Source organism: Periophthalmus magnuspinnatus, chromosome 19 (genome assembly GCF_009829125.3).
Source record: "Periophthalmus magnuspinnatus isolate fPerMag1 chromosome 19, fPerMag1.2.pri, whole genome shotgun sequence".
In the NCBI taxonomy this organism is placed as follows: Eukaryota; Metazoa; Chordata; class Actinopteri; order Gobiiformes; family Gobiidae; genus Periophthalmus; species Periophthalmus magnuspinnatus.
Genome location: NC_047144.1, coordinates 28,426,608 through 28,449,033, shown reverse-complemented (window position 1 = coordinate 28,449,033; position 22,426 = coordinate 28,426,608). Strand labels below are relative to the sequence as shown.

Sequence of the window (22,426 nt, the reverse complement as noted above, 5' to 3'; positions counted from 1 at the left end):
TTGAGCAGACACAAGTACAACAGGTCTTCTTTAAAATACAAATTCTACCACAGAATCCTGACCTGTCCTCCAGCTCAATTATAAACATTTAGACTACGCTACAGCTAACATGTGCTTCTTCCAGCCAATGAGAGTTCAGGACACTGCAGTGCTAAATAGACTCCACATCAGAGCGTGTTTGAGTGGGTAACATGTGCGGATAAGCCCTGCTGTCTGCCCATGCTGTGTAATGTTCACTGTCATCAGCTGTCTGTGCCCTTAAACTGGGGTCAAATGATACACCACTTGGGTGAGGCACATGTACAATATGTTTTTGAATTCCTTGGTATCTGCGTTTCATCTGAGTGTGTGGACTTTAAGAAGACAAACTGTGAATTTTATGACTAATTAGTAATGAACTACAACATATTTTGCATTTTGTTCACTGTAAACTGCAACATTGATCTAAAAAAACTGCAACATTGATCTAAAAAAACTGTAGGCAGTCTGATATCCAGACACTTCTCTAATACTTTGAATATGTGAGTCTGGTCACCAGTGAATCTTCCAGAGTTCAGATGGGCATGAGTGATAGGTGGATTAGCCAATCACAGATTTGCATGGTCCATCCATATTGGAAAAAAAATATCACAGGGGACTGAAAAACATGAATTTCTACAGAATCAATGAGCCAAGCACTAAACTGTATTAATCTGAGGTGAGAGTAATGCCATTTTAGTTGTAAATGATGGGTGATCAATGAGTTTCTTCGTTTCACATGCTGCTGAAGTAAACAAATCTGATTGGACGATCACATTTGGTTCTGGCTCGACACTTGATGGAGGGCATGGGGACCAGACTGATATCCCTCTGTATAAAAATATACAGATATATGAGTCTGGATTTGCCACGCAAGGAAACAGGTGCATTGGCTCCTTGCTCAAAATTTCACTCATGGCAGATAGTTGGCTCATGGCAAAAAAACCCCAAAAAACATTACATTACATTTTATTTTGCCTTATTACAAGTAAATGCAATTGGCTATTAAATGAATTTTCTGAACTTAAACAAGACAGATGTTTTATCAATTCCATTTTACGCACATTTTTTTAAAATAAAAATAAATAAAAATTCCAATTTCCTCCTCTTAAATCTTCCATCTGCTCCAAAACACATGCTTTTACTGACAGAGGATCGGCTGTAGACATAACATATTCACTGTTACCTTTTATTGTTTAAAAATGCCATATTTGCCAAAGCAACGTATTAACATGTTTAGTAAATTAAATTTTTGGTTTTGACGCTCTGAGCCCCCCCCCCCCCCCTTGCTCCCTGTGTCACTCTATATAGGGCTGTACTTAACTAAAGATATTCTCAGTGGACTAAAGACTTGTCCTGCCAAGCAATTGGTCGACTAAAAAGGGGGCGTGGAAAAAGCTTTCAAATCTATTATGCATCTCTATGTATCTGACCCAAACTGTACTCACAAGACTGACTATTTCCTGCTAAGACTATTTTATGTGGAAAAAAGTACAAGAAATGGGGTATTTATATGTTAAAAAGGCAGATTAAATTCAGGATTCGCTCCTAAATATTCAGCTAGCTCACTTCATATAATTCCTGCTGTTGAGTTTGCATAATCCCCTCTTTAAATTTTTATTAATTGCAGAACCCTATTTTTGCTTAGGTTTGCTTGTATTTATGTATTTATGTATTTATGTATTTACCTTTAATCGTCCAAATTCACAGGCTAGGTCCAGTGGTGTCTTCTTGGCCTTGTTGCGCAGACAAGGGTTGGACTGGTGCTGCAGTAACATCTCCGACTGACACAGAGAGAAAGTCCAGTGTAACTGATCCCTCCTGTCATCTATAATACATCTACGCTGCTGTGTTTTGTCTTTAAACACACAGAGGAACAGGAGAGGCCTAGTGTGACCTGGACTTAGGTTCACTACTATTATCCTCAGTGTGGGGTCAAAGCTTAAAGTGCATATGACAGGTTTTCATGTTTTTAATTATGACTTGGTTTGGCCTGTGTCCAACCAGGAATTCAAGTTAGAAATTTCACCAGGTTTAAAAAAAAAACAAAAAAAAAAAAAAACTACACAAAACTATGTACATGTTTCAGTAGTTTCTTAAATATACTGTTAGCTATGTTTTAGTGAAAAAGTACTCTAGCCTGTCATATATACTTTAAAGGTGCACTATGGAACTTTTCTGGTTGAGGGCATGGTTTGTCTCCATGGAGATATAGCTAGCAAATATTATGTGTTTTTCTTGCTCAAAAATATCTTGAAATTCTTAATGTGAGCAGCCTCATCTCTACTTAGAAGTTCAAAAACTCCTACAATTTAACTACCGTGGCCATAAATATTCACAGTAATTGGAAAGCCGGTTAATCTTGACATTGTTACATCTGACTGCCTGGGCAGAGTTTTAAGTCACACTGTTCCTTATATATCCTTATTATACCCCCAGACTCCACCCCTCCTCCTTCACTCTTTCTTTCTTTTTTCCTCCAGGTACTGCCCAGTTTAGCAGCTCTATTTGAAATGTGGTTGTGTATGTATTTTTCAGCAGTGAAAACAACTGTACTGTATTAATAAAAAGAAAAAGGTTTGTTGTTTAATGCCATAGTGTGGAATATTCCAGGCAATAGCATCTCTGTAGAGACAAGCAGGTGGCATGTCCTCCTCCAGAAAAGTTACGTAGTTCACCTTTAACTTACCAAATCAATTTTACAATTTACAAATGATAACAGATAATCATTCATTTTGCAGTGCTAGTTTTTGGTCACATGATCCCCTCCGCTGGTGGGAGGATCCATTAGACATTCCAATGTTGAGACGATGGACTGGAATGCACGTCTATTTAGCAGTAGACAATACCAGGTGGTGCACAAAAGGTGTAAGTTTCAGCGCTGGGGCCCGGGGGTGGAGTGTGTGTTTAGGGTACCCACCACCTCGTAGTGTCCATATTGTGCAGACAGGTGTAAGGGGATCTGCCCGTCCAGTGAGGGGGAGTTGACCGAAGCGCCCGAGCGGAGGAGCAGGAGGACAGAGTCAGATTTGCCCTGCCAAGCGGCGTAGTGGAGAGGGCGCATGCCTAAAAGAAGACAATGATTTTTAGCTTTATTTCCTCAGTTAAAGGCACTGTCTTAAAAACATGAAAAAATAAACTAGTTCATTTTTTGCAGTGGTCCAACGTTATTCCTCACTTACCTTATGCATTCAGAGCATCCTAATTATTCACTGCTGTGACTTTATGAGCATTTTTCACAACTCTGAGACCAGAGTTTTACCATCACAGTAACGCTAACAACAACCAGCAAGCTAACACATATGTCCTGACTATAAAATAATACAATTATTTTTAATTACATGCAGGGAGCACACATTGGACGTACTGTGATCTCAAGAGCTAAAAAAATCATGTACAGGGAATAAAGAACACATATGACATATTCTTGTGGCTTGTACAATTACATTTTAAACACGCTTTGGTCACCTCAGGAAAAGTATTCCACTTTTTTTTTTTACTTAAAATAATGTCTGCATTTGGAAAATATACTTTCTAAACACCTAATGAGGCATTTAGCAGAACACCCTCTGCTGTCAACGAAGGAAATGTACACATGAAGTCCTTATGTTCCATGAATGTTACGCCGTGCATACATTATGAACACAATTTAACTGCAGAATGAGTGGAGAGAATGTGTAGAAGTCCACATTTGTACCTGCGACACAGCAGTAAAAAAAAAATCCAAACAGAGCAGACTTTGGATGAACGCATTAATGAAATCAGCATGAATGAGGTAAAATACTAGGTATGTTTCTGATGAGGGAACAACAGTGTAACATGTTTGAATCTTTTATATGATTTAATTTCATTATTATTGTTGTTATTATTATTTTAATTAATGTATTTATTTTTTGCATAATGTGTGTCCTTACTTTCATTTATTAAGCGTAGAGTATGTCAAATCTAATATTGCTTTCAATAATGATGCTGATATATTGTTATTTACAGAAACCTTAAGAGTGATGTCCAAATTGTTTATACTAAAATTTGGTGTTTTGGTGCTCAAGACGATTATCCAATCACAAAGCAGAACGAGCCTCACACGAGTCATTTGTGTTGCCAGTGTCAATGCTGAAATCCAGTTGGTTTAAACCTAAAAGGACCCCAGCACATACAACCAGTCTGCACAGGCTATGAAGCTCATGTACATAAACTTCTTGATCAGTTGATGGAATCTCACATGGCTCATAGTGCTCGTTTGAAGTAAATAATGTGCAGTATATGTGAACAAGGCCGACCCAAAAGTAAACAGTGTATTTAGCCCTTCCCTTGAGACAGATATAAAGCAGAGTCCACCAGCAATCTCACCAGAACTGAAGAAGCGGCTTGAAAGCGAAATGTTTTCACTCTAAAACTTTTGTCCAGGTGACAGAATTATATTTTTTTCTTCTAAAACTAAAACATTAAAATTGTTTCTAAAAATGTACCCAGACTTATTCCAAAAAAACGTTTCCATTCGCCGCTCACTCCACAGTCTATACTGCAGCAGTTCTCATTAGCTGCAGGTTACGTGAGGACACAAACCTGCTCGAGGCATCACATATTGTCCTTTTGTCTCAGAGATGGATCATTATAAGTAAGCTAATTTAAGTTCACACCCGTTGTTCCTAACACACCTTTTGGAGGTATGAGAATGGTGTAGCCTGAGGGGAGCAGGGGAGCAGTAAAAACACCTGATCTGTCTGACTTTTACTGTCACTGTCAGAATACAAATAAGTGTGCTCTTAATTAGACCTCAACAAGAGTTTAACTGGGGGCGGTTGCATATATAATGTAGTGTTGGTACGATCCTAAAATTTAAAACTCAATTTGTCATTTACTGGTAACAAAAGTCAAATAAACTTGCAGATGGTAGTTTTAAACTGTCCTTCTCCAAACTCCAACTATTCACTCCACATATTCTCTTGCCTTCCTTACAAAGTCAATAATATGATTGGTTAACCCATAATACATTTGGTTGTCGAGTGATCGCCTAAAGAATTACTGCCTGCTTTGAAATCCACCAGAAATGTGTGGCTAATACTCTCAACTCATAGGAAGAAGGTCCCTAGTTTGATTCCTGGGCAACCTTGGGCCTATCTATGTGGAGTTTGCATGTTCTTTCTGTGATTGTGAGGGGCACTCCAGTTTCACCCATCAAAAAACATGCACAGTAGGCCAATCCTCCAGCGAAAATAGACCAAGATCTGGAGTTGGGTCCCCAAGGGCTGCACTGCTCCTGACATTTTACCATATCGATAGCAATTAAATATAAATAACCCAAACCTCAATTAAACATAGTGCAGGGCAGAAATATCCTGTCATGACCATAGACTGTACAGATGGACATAGCTAGCCCATTAGTAACCGCATTCCAAACAGGAAGTGAGTGTGGATGCGATTTAGCTCCATCAACTCTGGCTCCAGTTCACTTTCTATTGAAAAATCTTCACTCCTCTCTATCAGGCACGTCATTCTGACCTTAAAATGTTTGTTTTAATGCATGCTACATGATCCTGGGGTTTGTATTTTGCTATTTTCTCTAAATCAAGATATGAACATTAATAACAGGCCAATCAGGTGCCCTTTTTCTCTGAGATCAACTCCCTCTAGCCTTAGCAACAGCTCTGATTGATGACAGTGTACCTCATTGCTAATTGCTTCAGCAACCTTACCCCTGACTGGCTCTTTGGTTGAGTACTCGGATTTTCAAATACAGAATTTGGTTCTATCTTTATCTTTATTTTTAGTCATACAGTGTTTTCTCATTGAAATTGTAGCTCATATGTTCAATTATTTAAAGTTGATTGGATATGCAGTTTGAGAAGCAAAGCCTTCCTCCTGACAGCTGCCTGATGTACTATGAAGTACTGTACACAGACCCATACAGAACATGATCCTTTGGCCTATTTCAGCTCAGCCAACACAACGAAATTCCAGTTACAAACAATTAATGGTAATATGACTTTCTGGTGGGGAGTCTGCTGTCTGCCACCTGCTTGTCTCCATGGAGATTTGTGGAGAGTTGACTCAGCTCATACTAAAAATTCACGTGTTCAAGGTAGTACAGCCCAAAAGTCACTGACAGTTGAAAAAAAATCATAACTCCTTTGTTTCGATTTTATTTATTTTTTTCAGAGCATTTAGAACTACCCTTCCGACATTAATATGAGCAAATATAGCACCGAGGAACGAACCCTCATTGTACAGTGGTACTTTGAGTCACAAATTCAGAAACCCAGCGGTGTTACCGTCGACATTTTAATACCAGATGCCCCAAATGTAAATGCTGTTAAAGGAATAATAAGTGTTTGTCGCCCTGTGGGGCGATCTTAAAGAAAAGGTGTTTGTGAATAAACCTCAGACAATAAACGACTTAATACGTAATAACGAGGATCAGATAAGAGCCATAAACCCGGAAATGCTTTCAAATGTTATGCAAAGTGTGTTGGATTGGGCTATTCAGGGCCAAACTGAAAATGGTAGACACTTAAAAAACATCCATCCATCCATCCATCTTCTTCCGCTTATCCGGGGCCGGGTCGCGGGGGCAGCAGTCTAAGCAGGGACTCCCAGACTTCCCTCACCCCGGACACGTCCTCCAGCTCCTCCGGTGGGACCCCAAGGCGTTCCCAGGCCAGCCGAGAGACATAGTCCCTCCAGTGTGTCCTGGGTCTTCCCCGGGGCCTCCTCCCGGTGGGACATGCCCAGAACACCTCCCTAGGGAGGCGTCCAGGAGGCATCCTGAGCAGATGCCCGAGCCACCTCAGCTGGTTCCTCTCAACGTGTAGGAGCAGCGGCTCTACTCCGAGCTCCTCCCGTGTGACCGAGCTCCTCACCCTATCCCTAAGGGTGCGCCCGGCCACTCTGCGGAGGAAGCCCATTTCAGCCGCTTGTATCCGCGATCTTGTCCTTTCGGTCATTACCCAGAGCTCATGACCATAGGTGAGGGTAGGAACGTAGATTGACCGGTAAATCGAGAGCTTCGCCTTCCGGCTCAGCTCCTTCTTTACCACAACGGACCGATACAGCGACCGCATCACTGCAGACACTGCACCGATCCGCCTGTCAATCTCCCGCTCCATCCTTCCCTCACTCGTGAACAAGACCCCAAGATACTTGAACTCCTCCACTTGGGGCAGAGACTCACCACCCACCCGGAGAGAGCAAACCACCTTTTTCCGGTCGAGAACCATGGCCTCGGATTTGGAGGAGCTGATTCTCATCCCAGCCGCTTCACACTCGGCTGCAAACCGCCCCAGTGCCTGCTGCAGGTCCTGGCTCGAAGAAGCCATCAGGACAACATCATCTGCAAACAGCAGAGATGAAAACCTGTGGTTCCCAAACCAGGCCCCCTCCGGCCCCTGGCTGTGCCTAGAAATTCTGTCCATAAATATAATGAACAGAACCGGTGACAAAGGGCAGCCCTGGCGGAGTCCAACATGCACTGGGAACAGGTCTGACTTACTGCCGGCAATGCGAACACAGCTCCTGCTCCGGTCATACAGGGACCGGACAGCCCTTAGCAAAGAGCCCCGGACCCCATACTCCCAGAGCACCCCCCAAAGGACACCACGAGGGACACGGTCGAATGCCTTCTCCAGATCCACAAAACACATGTGGACTGGTTGGGCATACTCCCATGAGCCCTCGAGGACCCGATGGAGAGTATAGAGCTGGTCCAGTGTTCCACGACCAGGACGAAAACCACACTGCTCCTCCTGAATCTGAGGTTCGACTATCGGTCGGATTCTCCTCTCCAGTACCCTGGAATAGACCTTACCGGGAAGGCTGAGGAGTGTGATTCCCCTGTAATTGGAACACACCCTCCGGTCCCCCTTCTTATACAGAGGGACCACCACCCCGGTCTGCCATTCCACAGGTACTGTCCCCGACCGCCACGCGATGTTGCAGAGACGTGTCAGCCAAGGCAGCCCCACAACATCCAGAGACTTGAGGTACTCAGGACGGATCTCGTCCACCCCCGGAGCCTTGCCACTGAGGAGCTTGCCAACCACCTCAGTGACTTCAGCCAGGGTGATGGACGAGTCCGCCTCTGGGTCCCCAGTTTCTGCTTCCTCCTCGGAAGACGTGACAGTGGGATTGAGGAGATCCTCAAAGTATTCCTTCCACCGCCCGACAACATCCCCAGTCGAAGTCAGCAGCTCTCCACCCGCACTGTAAACAGTGTTGGTGAAGCACTGCTTCCCTCTCCTGAGGCGTCAGACGGTTTGCCAGAATCTCTTTGAGGCCGTCCGATAGTCCTCCTCCATGGCCTCCCCGAACTCCTCCCAACCCCGAGTTTTTGCCTCTGTGACTGCCCGAGCCGCGGCACGCTTGGCCCGCCGGTACTCATCAGCTGCCTCAGGAGTCCCACGAGCCAACAAGGCTCGATAGGACTCCTTCTTCAGCTTGACGGCATCCCTTACTTCCGGTGTCCACCACCGGGTTCGGGGATTGCCGCCGCAACAAGCACCACAGACCTTACGACCACAGCTACGAGCAGCCGCATCGACAATAGAGGTGGAGAACATGGCCCACTCGGAGTCCATGTCTCCAACCTCCCCCGGGATCAGGGAGAAGCTCTCCCGGAGGTGGGAGTTGAAGACCCCCCTGACAGAGGGCTCCACCAGACGTTCCCAGCAGACCCTCACAATGCGCTTGGGCCTGCCAGGTCTGTCCGGCTTCCTCCTCCGCCAGCGGATCCAACTCACCACCAGGTGGTGATCAGTTGACAGCTCAGCCCCTCTCTTCACCCGAGTGTCCAAGACACGCGGTCGGAGGTCAGATGACACGACAACAAAGTCGATCATCGACCTCCGACCTAGAGTGTCCTGGTGTCACGTGCACCGATGGACACCCTTGTGCTCGAACATGGTGTTTGTTATGGACAAGCTGTGACTAGCACAGAAGTCCAATAACAAAACACCGTTCGGGTTCAGATCGGGGAGGCCGTTCCTCCCAATCACGCCCCTCCAAGTGTCACTGTCGTTACCCACATGGGCGTTGAAGTCCCCCAGGAGAACAACGGAGTCCCCGGTTGGTGCACTGTCTAGTACCCCTCCCAGGGACTCCAAGAAGGCCGGGTGCTCTGCACTGCTGTTTGGCCCGTAGGCCGACACAACAGTGAGAGACCTGTCCCCGACCCGAAGGCGCAGGGACGCGACCCTCTCGTTCACCGGAGTGAACCCCAACACGCAGCGGCTGAGCTGTGGGGCAATGAGCAAGCCCACACCAGCTCGCCACGGCTCCCCGTCAAGTCATTTTTACTTCCCTTGGTTTAAGTCATGATAAGTTCAAGTGTAAGTGAACAATTATAACTGTATGTATTGTCAAAAATCTCGGAAGGTTCAGTTTACCTACTGCTACAATTTGGTGAGTTTAACTTAAGAATTATAGGAGCGACTGAAGATTTAAAAACACTCTTTATTTAGACAATAGAATGTGATTTTCAGCATTAAATCATAGTACTTTCTTTTATATTACCATGTGGCCGTGTATCTGTGTAAAACCTCAGTCATCCCAGTAGGTTTCACAGTGGTCCATGGGTGTGTACTAGTCTATGTGTCTTATACTTCTGACACAGCTCGAAATTATTCTAAAGCTATTCATTTCTGTGCTGTGAATGTGACTTTTATAGTATTGATACCTGCTCAGATAAGTAACTTGTTGCGATACTAGTACCAGATTTTCACTTTTGATGACCCTAACTCAAGGTATTTTCACAAAAACACCTAAAATTGAATGCATGCAAGATAAATCAGATTAATGTTATACAGTGGAACATTACAGGCAGATTAATGACATACAGACAAGCAGGCATGGACGTTACTTAATGCACCTTAAAGCAGACCTATTATGTAAAATAGACTTTTCAGAGCTTTGAATCATGTTATAGTTGTTTTCCTTCTTCTTTACCGTCTGAAGTTGTATTTGGAGTAATTTGTGCGTCTTTGACTAATCTTTAATTGCTTATTTTCATCACATATTGTGATCAAGCCCCGTTTACACTGCCACCTGTACACGCCCAGTGTCCTGTACTTACTTCATTCTTTATATTCTTAATCTGAGGTATGTGTAGGTTTAAACAGCATAGTCAGTTTGGTACAAATCAAAAACAAAACCCCACTGTGCTTCATTTATATCAGTATCTGCCCCCATTTTAAAGTCAGCGGACTTATTTGTTTTATTAAGTCATTCTAGATAAATATTGCGATTTAAATAGTCAAAATTATAATATAATGACCCACAGTTGTCATAGATTATAACTATACAGCAGACACAAGGACAATATGTCTTCTTTACTGGGAAAATGTCTTTTTACTTAAATTTGATTCTCTACTTGAACTATAAAGTGGTCATGTTTTGATCACTTTCCTCCCTCAGTAGCTCCTTACCTCAGGCACTGTCCTCTTGTTGCTAGGACTACAGCGCCTCTTACTCTAGCACAAATTGGACAATCCTCTCAGCACTTCTGCCCCACACTGCTGCTGCTGCTGCTGCTGCTGGGACTTCAAAAGCCTGTCAAATGTATTCCTTCAGCTGCATCTCATTTGGAGCTCAGAGACGCTCCAAAAATGATGAATGTATCAGGAAAGTCCAGGACTGGTTTGTCATGTACATTTTGAAAACATATTTATTTATTTATCATTATTATTGTTATTGTTATTTTCTAAAGATGGGTATTCTACTGCTATGGGGTATTAACTGTTTTGTATCATGTTTTTGTATACAGTATGTATGGAGAATTGTCGTGTGGGAGCATGGGCGACGTAGGTTGTGGGTGGAGCATTGCACAGAATTGTACAGCTAAAATAACTAACTAACGGGAGAGATCGCTAAATTACTTAAACATGCATGGATGACATCTAAAACATCTTCAAGGATGTTTTTGCTGAAGGAACAACATTATACCATGTTAGAAAGCTAAAAAAAATAACTTTTGCGTAAAACCCCCTCTTTAAGAACACATACGCAAAACTGATGTCTTTAAGATAAGATAAGATAAGATAAGATATGCCTTTATTAGTCCCACATTGGGGAAATTGCAGTATTGCACCCCACAGTTAGAGAACAGAAGGAAAATGGTACATGCAATAAAACAAGATAATAGATAAATAGTTTAAAATAATTAAAGAAATAGACTTAAAATTAAACTAAAAATAGACTCTAATATAACCATATTGTACTGTTCCCTCATCAAAAACATACCTGGAGTTGTATTTTGTTTTTAATCACATGTGTTTCATTAATCCTCTTCACATTTTGCCTATTTAGTTGTGTCATAGATAAAACTCCTGAATTTTCTTTCGCAGTTTTTAAGCCCATAATGATGGTCAAGTTCTTTATGTTATAATTTGACATTTTGGTTCTCAAGACAATTATCCAATCAGAAACCTACCTAAACCCCAGCACCTGTAGCCAATCATGAATCAGAGCTAATACAGTCTCTGCAGCTCAGTGAGTGAATTCTGGAGGTTCTGAGCTTTCACATGAGACATGGTCTGTCCATATACTGAGAATGAGACAAACTTGTATGTGTCCTCTGTCTGCAGGTGAAAGCTCTAGCAACACAGGGTCAGTTGTGTTTGTAATACCTTTTTTTAAATACTGTAAGAGTGTAGACTACATACAGTTCTTCTAAGTTACAACATGTGAAATACTTAACCCAAGGTGACCAAAAGCATAATTAAACAAGAACTAAAGCTACAAGAATTAGAGATCGACCAATATGGTTTTTTTCATGGCCAATGCCGATACCAGTTGTTTAGATCCCTGAGAAATTGATGGCCGGTATATAGGGCAGATTTAGGCTATTTTTTTTCCAATGTGTATATGTAATATAAACCCACAGCCCGTTTTTAACCACAAAAAACATTAGTCACTACTGTTGTAGTCAAGACCGCATTAATCGAGATTATGACCTTTCCGAGACAACAGGGCCCAGAGGCAGAGACAAGTCCAAGACCCTTGATGGTTGAGATTGAGACAGGGCCGAGGCCACGGCCCATTAAAGCCAAATTTAGACCGTCTTTATAATTTTCTGCATTCATTTCATTCATTTTGACACATACATATCACTGTTGTTTTTTTGTTTTTTTTTATAAATATCCATTTCATAATGCTGATTTAAGCTCCAAATAAGTCAAACAATTTGTACTTTACTTAAACAATGTGCGCCCCTTTACTGGACCCTCACCCAGAGATTTAGAACCTCTGTTTCAAGCCAACTTGCACTTTACAGATAACTGCTTCATTTTCATATTCATAACTGATTTACATTGTCTTACTGGATATGCAGTGATATTTTCCAGCCTCTGCACATTTACTACATGAAAAGCCCACTGTGACAATGGATGTGTGCACATCCACTACAGCTCGGACGCTGTAGCATATGTGCAAATATCAGCCCCATATATCGGCCCTAACAACAATGCATCATACGTGTTCTTTACATTTATTTTCCCCTGTAGACTCCTTTTCCATGCCGCTCTTTGTACTGGTAAAAGATTTGTAGTCTGAAAGTTGTAACACGTGTATATAAATCTTCAGAAGGCTTTGTGAGAGCTAAAGACGAGTTGGGGCCACTGCTAATTCAGTCCCAGAAGTATAATTCCAAAGAGTTAGAGGGGATTAATCAGCTATGTGCCCACAAGACATATAATCTTATTTCAAATATATTTCCAAATAGCGTGATTTCTGAGTGCTGAAAATAACTGCCTCATGGATATAAACTACCACATAGAATAGTACTACTACCACTACTTTGATTAGAGAATGGGGAACATTTGGTACTGTCTTTAAATCCAAACACTTTCATTAACTGCATGTATGATAGTCCTCTCTATGATATCAATTCTTATTACATTTTCATTTACTTTTGCTTTGTGAAAATAAGCTGTAAAAATCTACCCTGTGTGTTGTGTTTTACCATTGATGTCCTTGATGTCCACCGTGGCCTGGGCGTCCAGTAGTAGGGACAGGAGCTCAGTGGTCCCTGTCAGAGCGGCATGGTGCAGGGCGGAGAATCTGAGGAGAGGAGGAGAACCTGTCAGTCCAGGAAAGGAATGTGTTATTGAACTACACATATGGGCTAGTTTAGCCAATGTCCAATCAAAACCGATCTTAAAGAGGGGGCATTTTACTTCTATGGAGTATTAACTACTAACACAACATATTTACATCACCTTTTATTGGTGATACCCACTAATGACAGTTAGACGTTTTGTATCATGTTTTTGTATATTTATGGAAAATTGTTGTGCGGGAGCATGGGTGACGTAGACTTGTGTGCTAAGCTTTGGACAGAATCTCACAGCTTATTTTGCTCATTTATTCTCTGAGATTGTGTCAAATGTCATGTGAACATAGTTTGACAAATTGTCTGATTTTCTAAAGAGAACTGGAGATGCTGGGGACTGATCCAGGAACTCAGACATGCCATCAGAATCAGAATCAGAATCAGAATCCTTTTATTGCCATCGTTTGTGAACACAGTTCACAAACTAGGAAGTTATTTTGGTGATAAAGTGCAACATAAAACATAAAATACACTCAATAAATACAAATACAAATACAAATAAGGGCATGCACGAAGTTAAAAAAAGATATGCTTAAAAATCAAATAAAATACTTAAAGGTAGAAAATATATACAACAGCAGCATCAGAACAACAGACATGACTTATTAAAGTGACCGGCGTTACAAAGTGTCCAAAACTGCTTTGCACTCTCAGAGGTAGAGTGCAAAGTGTGCACTCTACCTCTGAGCTCCACCCCCTTCATTTAAAATGAACAGACTTAATCCAAGCAAAGCAACTTTTGCAATTCGAAATGATGCTATTTAAAGGGTGCCATAAACAGAATATTGAGTGGAGATGCTGCAGATTGAACCCGCTGAGGATGTGTTCTGGAATATGTGTAGAAAGCACAATTACTAAAGATGCACTGATCTAGCTTTTTCAGTTCCAATACAGATTTCCTTAAAACAAAACTAAGATAAGACAAAATTGATACAAATGTGTTATGCAACTGAAAAAAGCCTTTCTTTAATAAAAATTCTAACATTATGAGAATTTCTGGGTCAACTACAAACACTTATTAGTTAATAATAAATGAGTTATAATTATTTGATAAACTCATCAGCCATAATCCTAATCTCTAAAGTATAAAATATCTCAAGAAAGTACTGCATCTGGGCTCCTACATGTTGAAACACTTGAACCAAATTTATACCGTTAGTGGAAAGAAAGTGTCCCTGGAGCAGCTCCTTTTCACTGTCCATTCAAAGTCTGTAGAGCCCATATGGGACACAGCTGGACTACCCTAGATCATAAACAGGTTATGTGCAGGTGTGTACTTTACTACATAAGTAAAACCACATGTACCTAAGCAAGAGTGAGAGGCTAATCTGTCAATGTTATGGCCTCAGTCTTGGATTTAACAGCTACCCCGGTGGTTTAGAATGGAAGGAACGTACTATTGATTTAAAGGCCCCTTATTCATAGGTTTCAGGCAAATGATTCCTTCCTAATTTTACAGAGAGGGTGTTACACTTCTATGGAGTATTCACTGCTAACACATAACATATTTAGATCATCATGTTACCTCTTATTGTTTATTGGAAAATGCTATATCTGCCAAAAACAACATGTTAATATGTTTAATAAGATCCATTTTCATTTTTGATACCCTGTGTCACCCATCCCCTTACACTCCCCCTTCACAGCGCTGTTACATTACAATCGGCTGCATCTTGCTAACAAAACTACTGCACATCAAATCAGGATTGTGAAGTTGTAGTGCATTGGTTTCTATCATCATTTGTATATTGATGTAAAAATGTGTTGGCGCATGGGTAACGTAGGCTTGTGGGCTGAGCATCAGATAGGATCGTACACCTAAGAAAAGATTTTGTGAGGACCTTTCCCTGTTCAAAAGTTATAATAGTTTGATTTGTGTGGAATTATTATCCCTGAAAACCATGAATAGGCCTGTCACAAAATGCAATCAATATTAAATATTGTATTTTGCATAAGAAAATGTGGCCATATGTCTTTGTCAAAGCCTGATCTCATCAGTTCTCAGAAGCTAGGCAAGGTTGAGCCTGATTAGTACTTGGATGGGAGAAAGCTGGGAATATCAGGTGCCACAGTGGGACAGAGGCAATGGTTTTAATGGAAACTGTTGTTGAGTCATTATAGTAATAGTAATGCATTGGGTTTATACAACACCTTTCAAGATAATCAAAGAGCTTTACATTACATTATTCATTCAATCCATACTCTGGTGGTAAGATACTATTGTAGCCAGAGCTGCCCTGAGGCAAACTGATGGAAGCGAGACTGCCAATATGCCTCACACTCAATCACCACTGTTATACTAGGCAATGTGGGTGAGGTGTCTTATTTAAAAACACGACAACAGCACTATGTCTAAGGGGGAATTGATCCTCTAACCACTGGGCCATTGTCACCTCCTCTTAAAGCCATCAAGGAATGGAACGGGCTTCCAGAAAATCTTAAGAACATAGCAGATTATCACAGCTTTTCAGGGGCTGTCAAAAACTGGCTTCTTGATATCTGTTGCATATGTCTCGCACCTTAATAACTTGTAGTTTGCACTATGTATTGAAAATTTTGCACACTTGTATATTGTCTTTTGTATTGCACTTTTTATATGTATTTTGTTTTTTTTAAGGACTACAGATGGAAATCAGCATTTTGCTAAATCTGGTGCAGCCATCTTTTTAATGTATCTGCACACTGTCCTTCAAATAAATAAATAAATAAATAAATAAAAAATAAGGCAAGATGCTTTACCAATTGAGTTACTGCCGCTTGTACCAGGCAATGTGGATGGAGTGCGCATTCTCTGATCCGATGGAGAATCACTGTCAACTTAAACATCATTGGTAGAGCAGTCAGATCCACTGCAGGTTGATATTCCAGCACCTACAGACGAATACTGCCACTTAAGTCACATCGACCCCGAGTGTCTGGTGTTTGATCGTGTGTGTAAATGAGAGTGGTTCCTTGATGTAAAGCACTTTCAGTGCCTTGAAGGTAGAAAAGCGCTCTACAAAAGTGACCATTTCCCATTTATATGAATGTCGAGTGTTGGTGATGGTCAGAGAGGCTGATGACTGAAACATCAATAGAATAGCTCTTGCAGCCCTATTCTCCTCACGGATATGAATAGTGTGTCGGCCTTTTCCCGCCCTTGTCTAAACTCAGAGCTGTGTGAGTGCCTGTGTGTGGAGAGGTGCTGACAGCCTGGTGTTTGGACCCTCTCATATATCACACAGGACCCCCACGCCTCTCCACACACACATACACACAGCAGAGCTATGTGTCCATCCTACCACAGCAGAGCGCCCCCTGCATGTGCACACAACTTCAGCTCAGTGACTAATGAGATACAGCTTTGCAATTCAAATGGGGAGTTTATTTTCAGACTGAGTGGTAGCTGCAAATGAATAAAAACAGATTTATTTATAAAAATCAGTTTATTCTTACCCTGTCCTTTTATTTTTCTTGGTCCGTACTAGCTGGCTTATAATTTCATTAATAAACAAAACGCCGCCATGGAATTTCTAATAATGAAATAATTCAAAAAAAACAAAACAAAAAACATATGCACTTCAGGGGGCAAAGGTCAGACGACAGTAATGGTTCTAAAATGGACTAAATGCAGGAGTGCAAAGGAACATTTAAAGCAGACATATTGTGTCTGCTATATAGTTATAATATATGACACTCGTGGATCATTATGTTATATTTTGGACATTTTAAATCACAATATTGATCTAAAACCACTTAATAAAAGACAAGAGTTAGCTGACTTTTGGTTCAAAACTGCAGCACTAATGTCCAACTATGAATAGCAACAGTTCACAGTAGCAAGTAGTGGATTTTTGGATTGGTGCTACAATGCTGCTACTATGTGGCTCACCAAATAAATAATTATTAAAAAAAAAAAAATGAACGAATGCAAAGTTTTGGGGGACCAAATCCTGGATTAAGTCAGGACTAGGTCAGGACTAAACCAGGACGACTAGAACTGGACTAAACCAATCTGGACTTAAGTGGGTTCAAACCAGAACATAGTGAGGAGTGTGACCACAACCATAAAATGCAGCTTTGTGGGGAAACCATTCTTACATGATGAGACTCTAAAAATGTTAAATTTGCCTTTAAAAGGTACTACTAAGATTTGGATTTTAAATTTCATTAACTCGACCTGTTTCTCTAGATATGAGGCAAACATGGTCAAAACAAATATTATTTTTACTGATGACAACTGTAGTAAAAAAAACCAAAACAAAACACAAAACATTGGACACGATGACCTAATCGTTTATGTTGTAATTTTCTGTTGTGTTCTAAAGATGATTGGGAACTAATGAATGAGCCTCACGAGTCTCTCATTGCTTTCAATGCTTAAATCTTAACTGAATGGTCACTATCTAAACCCCAGCACCTGCACCCAAACATTTATCAGTGCTAGTGCAGCCTCTTGTTGAAAGTGGAAAATGTGTCTCAGATAAAATGTCCCTGACCTGTGGGGTGCCCCAGGGATCAATCCTGGGACCCCTGTTGTTCAATCTCGACATGCTGCCGTTAGGCAAGTTAATACACGGCAATATTGTGTCCTACCACAACTATGCAGATGACACTCAGATCTATGTTTCACTGGCAGCAGGTGAATATGGACCAGTGGACTCACTCTGCCACTGCATCCAGTAGATCAGTGTGTGGATGCAAAACAAGTTTCTTCTGCTAAACTCAGTGTCGTAATGGCTGGTGTAGGGCGGACCAAATAGTGCAAGACTCAGGGCAGATTTACAGTGTGTGCAATAAGTGACAAAAGTTCATTAAACCAACAAGGAGCGGGAGCAGGGTGTGAGCCGGAGGAACTCCTCCCAGCTCCAGGCTCAGACAGGTGAGGGAGGGGGAGAGCACACAGGAAGACAACACAGGAGGCAGTGCATGCATGCATCATGACACTCAGACAAGACTGAAGTCATCATCTTTGGCCCACAGAAACATAGAGAAAGTGTCAGCAGTCACCTCCAGTCTCTCTCTCTAAAACCTTCAACTCAGGCTAGAAATCTAGACATAATAATGGACTCAGACTTGAACTTTAACAGCCACATCAAATCAATAACATCTGCAGCTTTATACCATCTAAAAACATTCAAAAAATCAAAGGTAAACTGTCAAAACCAGACTTGGAGAGACTTATCCATGTATTTGTCTCCAGTAGGTTAGACGACTGTTACGTCCTGCTCACTGGCCTCTCCAAACGAGCCTTAAGACAGAACAGTACATCCAGAACACTGCTGCTCGGGTCCTGACTAGAACCAGAAAGTACAAGCACATAAGTCCTGTGCTCATGTCTCTGCACAGGCTCCTGTGGCTCAGAGAATAGACTTTAAAGCAGCTCTGCTTATGAACAAGTCTCTCCATGGACCAGCACCAAAGTACATCTCCCACATGTTAGTGCCATATGAACCATCTCACACTCTGAGGACTTCAGGGCCCGGCCTCCTGCTGGTGCCCAGAGTCAAGACTGAACATGGGGAATCAGCATTTCAGTTTTATGCAGCTAAAACCTGTTTCAATCTTCCTGAAGATGTGAGACAGGCCTCTACTTTGACAATGTTTAAATCCAGGCTCAAAACAGTTCTGTTTAGCTGTGCATATGACTGAAAGATTTTTATTCTACACTTTTCTCCTTTAATGTTAATCTTATAATGATTATTTGTGATTATTTATGTTTCGATTTGTTATATTGAAATTTGAATGCCTTTTTTATTCTGTAAAGTACTTTGAATTACCTTACGTATGAATTGTGCTATACAAATAAACTTGCCTTGGCTCTACAGTTAAGTGAATGAATTGGCCTGTCCCTATACTGAGATTGAAAAAAAAAAAAACGTGTGTCCTCTATCTGCAGGTTAGAGTGCTTCTGACAGGTTTTCATGTTTTTCTATTTCTGACTTGGTTTGGGGGGTAGTACCTGTGGTAAATATTTAGCATAGTTTTACATTAGGTAAGTGGCAGTTTGTGGGGAGAAAAAAAAGCAGTAGCGTGCAGTGAGGGCAATCAACATCATCTAATCATCGCGTGCCAAACATATAATTAAATAGTTTCGAAATATATCCAAACAATCCTGTTTTTCTTCACATCTGCCTGTTTGAATTGGACATCTGAGATGATTTGTAGTAAGTGTGCAGAAACAATTTACACACAAGTAAGAAATCTGTGTAATCTCTCAGTCATCCAGGTCTGATCCATAGCAAAAGAAAAATAACATCTGTCGACTGGACAAAACCTTGAAGGAGTGAAGATGTTTCACTGCTCATCCAAGCCAACTGAATGAAGCTACTTGGATTGGCAGAGAAACGTCTTCACTCCTACAACGTTTTGTCCAATTGAAAGATTTTATTTCTCTTTTGCTACACAAGTAAGGCATTTTTCTCACCGTTTTAACTTTCATTTAACAAAATAAAGGTGTTATTTTTATTTGTCTAATCATAAGTATTGCTGGGTTTCACAACATTCTATTAATATTTAATACAGATACAGGGGGCAGCTAAAATTAATATTTTTAAAATGCAGATTTGTGTTGTAAAATGGCGAGTCCGTGGGTCTAGTCGCTAATAGAAATGATCAGGTTCAACATCTGTGAATGTACCTTTTGGAAATCTTATGACAAAGTACAGTGTCATCAATACTGAAAAATATCTCTTGACCCCCATGTGAGAGTATGACATTATCACATCTGAAAACCAATAGTGTAATTAGACATTAAGGTTATGGTTGCTATGTAACAGTTACAGAATCTGTTGCTCCGTGTCCAAACAGGAAATAAAATTATAAACCAAAATTAAACAAAGCACAAGCTACATACAGTTCCTTTAAGGATAATTTACTATTAGAACAAATGAGTCACTAATTATAGCTTTTCATTTTTTTCATGTCGTAGCCATATGTCCTGTCATGTCCTGAGAGTATGTGATAATAACTGAGTAAGGCACCGTCTCTTGTGAGTCACTGTTTAAGACACAACACGAGGCCATTTTAACACCTCATGTCAATCAGGAGCGGCGGCCTTCCGTATCATTCCCCTGACTCAGAGGAGGGCTTATGTCTGGGCCAGCACACACAAGCTTGTCCTCCCAGGCCTGCCTTACCCGTCTGGATCCTGGTAGTTGACGTTCAGCCTCTTGGTGGAACCCAGCAGCTCTGAAAAACACACAAAAAACAAGAAATTACGTAAGGATTTCAGAATAGAGGAGATATATTGAAATATGGATTGTATTGCAATTGTTTTTTGTATGTAAAATAATATATATTAACTGCTAACACATAACATATTTAGATCGCCATATTACCTTTTACTATTTTGAAAATGCTATATTTGTATATGTTTAACGAGTTTCACTTTCGTTCTTGATGCTCTGAGTCCCCTTTGCTCTTTACACTAAGTCACTCCCTCTTCAGAGCAGTATCATAGTACAATCCGTGTGCATCCCGCTGATGAAACTATGACATCTAAAACCTCTTCAGGCAGGTTATTTTGTCAATACTGCTGACCATCCCATTGTTTTGTTGTGTCTTTGCTATGATTCACTTAATTTACGCTGCTATTTCATCAAAGTGTTGATGACGATCGCCTGGAAACACAAGGGCAACAAGACGTAACAGGATCGCACTTGACTCAGCTGTGGACAGACAGGCGCTTGTGCAATGCCACTTTTGATCGTACACTCACTCACTTGCTTGGAGAATGGGTACGAAAGATCATCAACATTGTTTTTTTTTTTTTGTTTTTTTCCTCATGAGGTCAGACTCAGGTCACAGACAAGCATATAGATCAAATGTAAATACTATGCATAAACATACAAAAGAGTAAGTCTGCCAATCAGTAAAAGATGAGACTGAAGAGGCTGTCCACTCACTCACTAATAATTTCCTTACAAACATAAGTGTGAAAGAGATGCAGGCAAAATAAAGCTAGTTGCTTTAACTGACTTCCTTCTTGTTCATTCACGCATTCACACTGCCACAGAGGCCCCTGAATCCAGAGCCAGGCGGGGATGTAAATCTGATGCAGTCTGGACTAGGGTGTGGAAAATCGCATCTGTCTGGACTAAGGTGTGGAAAATCGCATGTGTCTGAAGTGGGTGGATGGGGTAACATACAGGGCAGCTTGGATAACATGGGAAAAACTACACCATTCATAAAGTTCATGACTAACTCTAGCAGTGATGATTTTAGCACAGAAACAGCACCATAGCACTTGTATTTCACATTTAAGGAATTAGAAGCGTTTAATACTCAGTTATGTTTACTCAAGTAACTTTTTAAAGATGCACTATGTAACTTTTGTGATCATGCTTGTCTCCATGGAGATCTTATTGCTTTGCCTGGAATGTTAAACTTATCAACTTTGCGTCCTCTCCATAGGGCTGATGTGTAACTTGGCCTGGTGGCACAAGCTGCTTGTCGCCATGGAGACAGATATGTTTAAGGCCATACTGTGTACCATTCTTCAGTGCACATTTAAAGATATTGTATTTCTCCAGGAAGGTCTCACACCCCATATTTTTACACCTTCATGACTAATATTCTGTACAATCTAATAGTACTCTTGAGTTATTTCACAATGAGTCTCAGCAACAGTGACAGATCAGACTCAACTCTCTCGTCTCATTCACGGGAGCTGCAAAGATCTTTGTTTTGGGAAGTAAACAGGACAAGGAATTAAAGACAGTGATTGTCTAAAAAAAGAGACTGACTGTAATGTCATAATTAGAAGCAGTGTTAGGCGGGCATAAAGACTTGTCTGAAAATTCATTTCATACTTGTTTTCAAAACTCGAGGAAATATGCAGATGTTTGTGGATTTTATGGATATACAGTACATCGTGATTATACAGTGGGAATGACACATGAGTTTGGAGTTTACAGATCTCCAAAAAGACATCAGCGAAACGATAGTGGACACACGCTACTTATGGTAGGTGCAGCTAATCTAATGTGTTTGGTGGTTGACGTGTGGTTTTACAACTGTACAACTCCCAAATTAATAAAATGTATTACAAAGCAAAACAGCAGAAATTAAGACACTGAGGAAACACCCCACGTATACTACACTGATGTCTCCCCGAAAGACTGGCTTGCCCTGCTTTTATACCCTCTCAACCCAGAAGCACCTCCTCCAGGTAAACACTATTTACAGTACTTCTCAGGTATGGTAGGTACAACTTTAGCAGGATCTCAGACTATACTGCTTTACTTATTAGAGCCTAAATCCCTTTACCTCAAAAAGTGTTTACAATAAAACTATAAACACTTAAACATTACAAAATACAAAAAG

General features: G+C 41.0%; 1 protein-coding gene across 2 annotated transcripts in view; it reads right to left on the bottom strand.

The window, feature by feature from the left end:
* Positions 1-22,426, bottom strand: part of caskin2 (CASK interacting protein 2) — a 95,816-nt gene that overhangs the window by 33,415 nt on the left and 39,975 nt on the right. For both annotated transcript variants that reach the window (XM_033985256.2, XM_055229771.1), the window contains exons 3-6: positions 20,239-20,290; positions 12,971-13,068; positions 2,939-3,084; positions 1,707-1,802 (exon numbers count right to left, since the gene is read on the bottom strand). In XM_033985256.2, the coding sequence (XP_033841147.1) occupies positions 1,707-1,802; positions 2,939-3,084; positions 12,971-13,068; positions 20,239-20,290 (392 nt within the window). The remainder of the gene's footprint in view (positions 1-1,706; positions 1,803-2,938; positions 3,085-12,970; positions 13,069-20,238; positions 20,291-22,426) is intronic.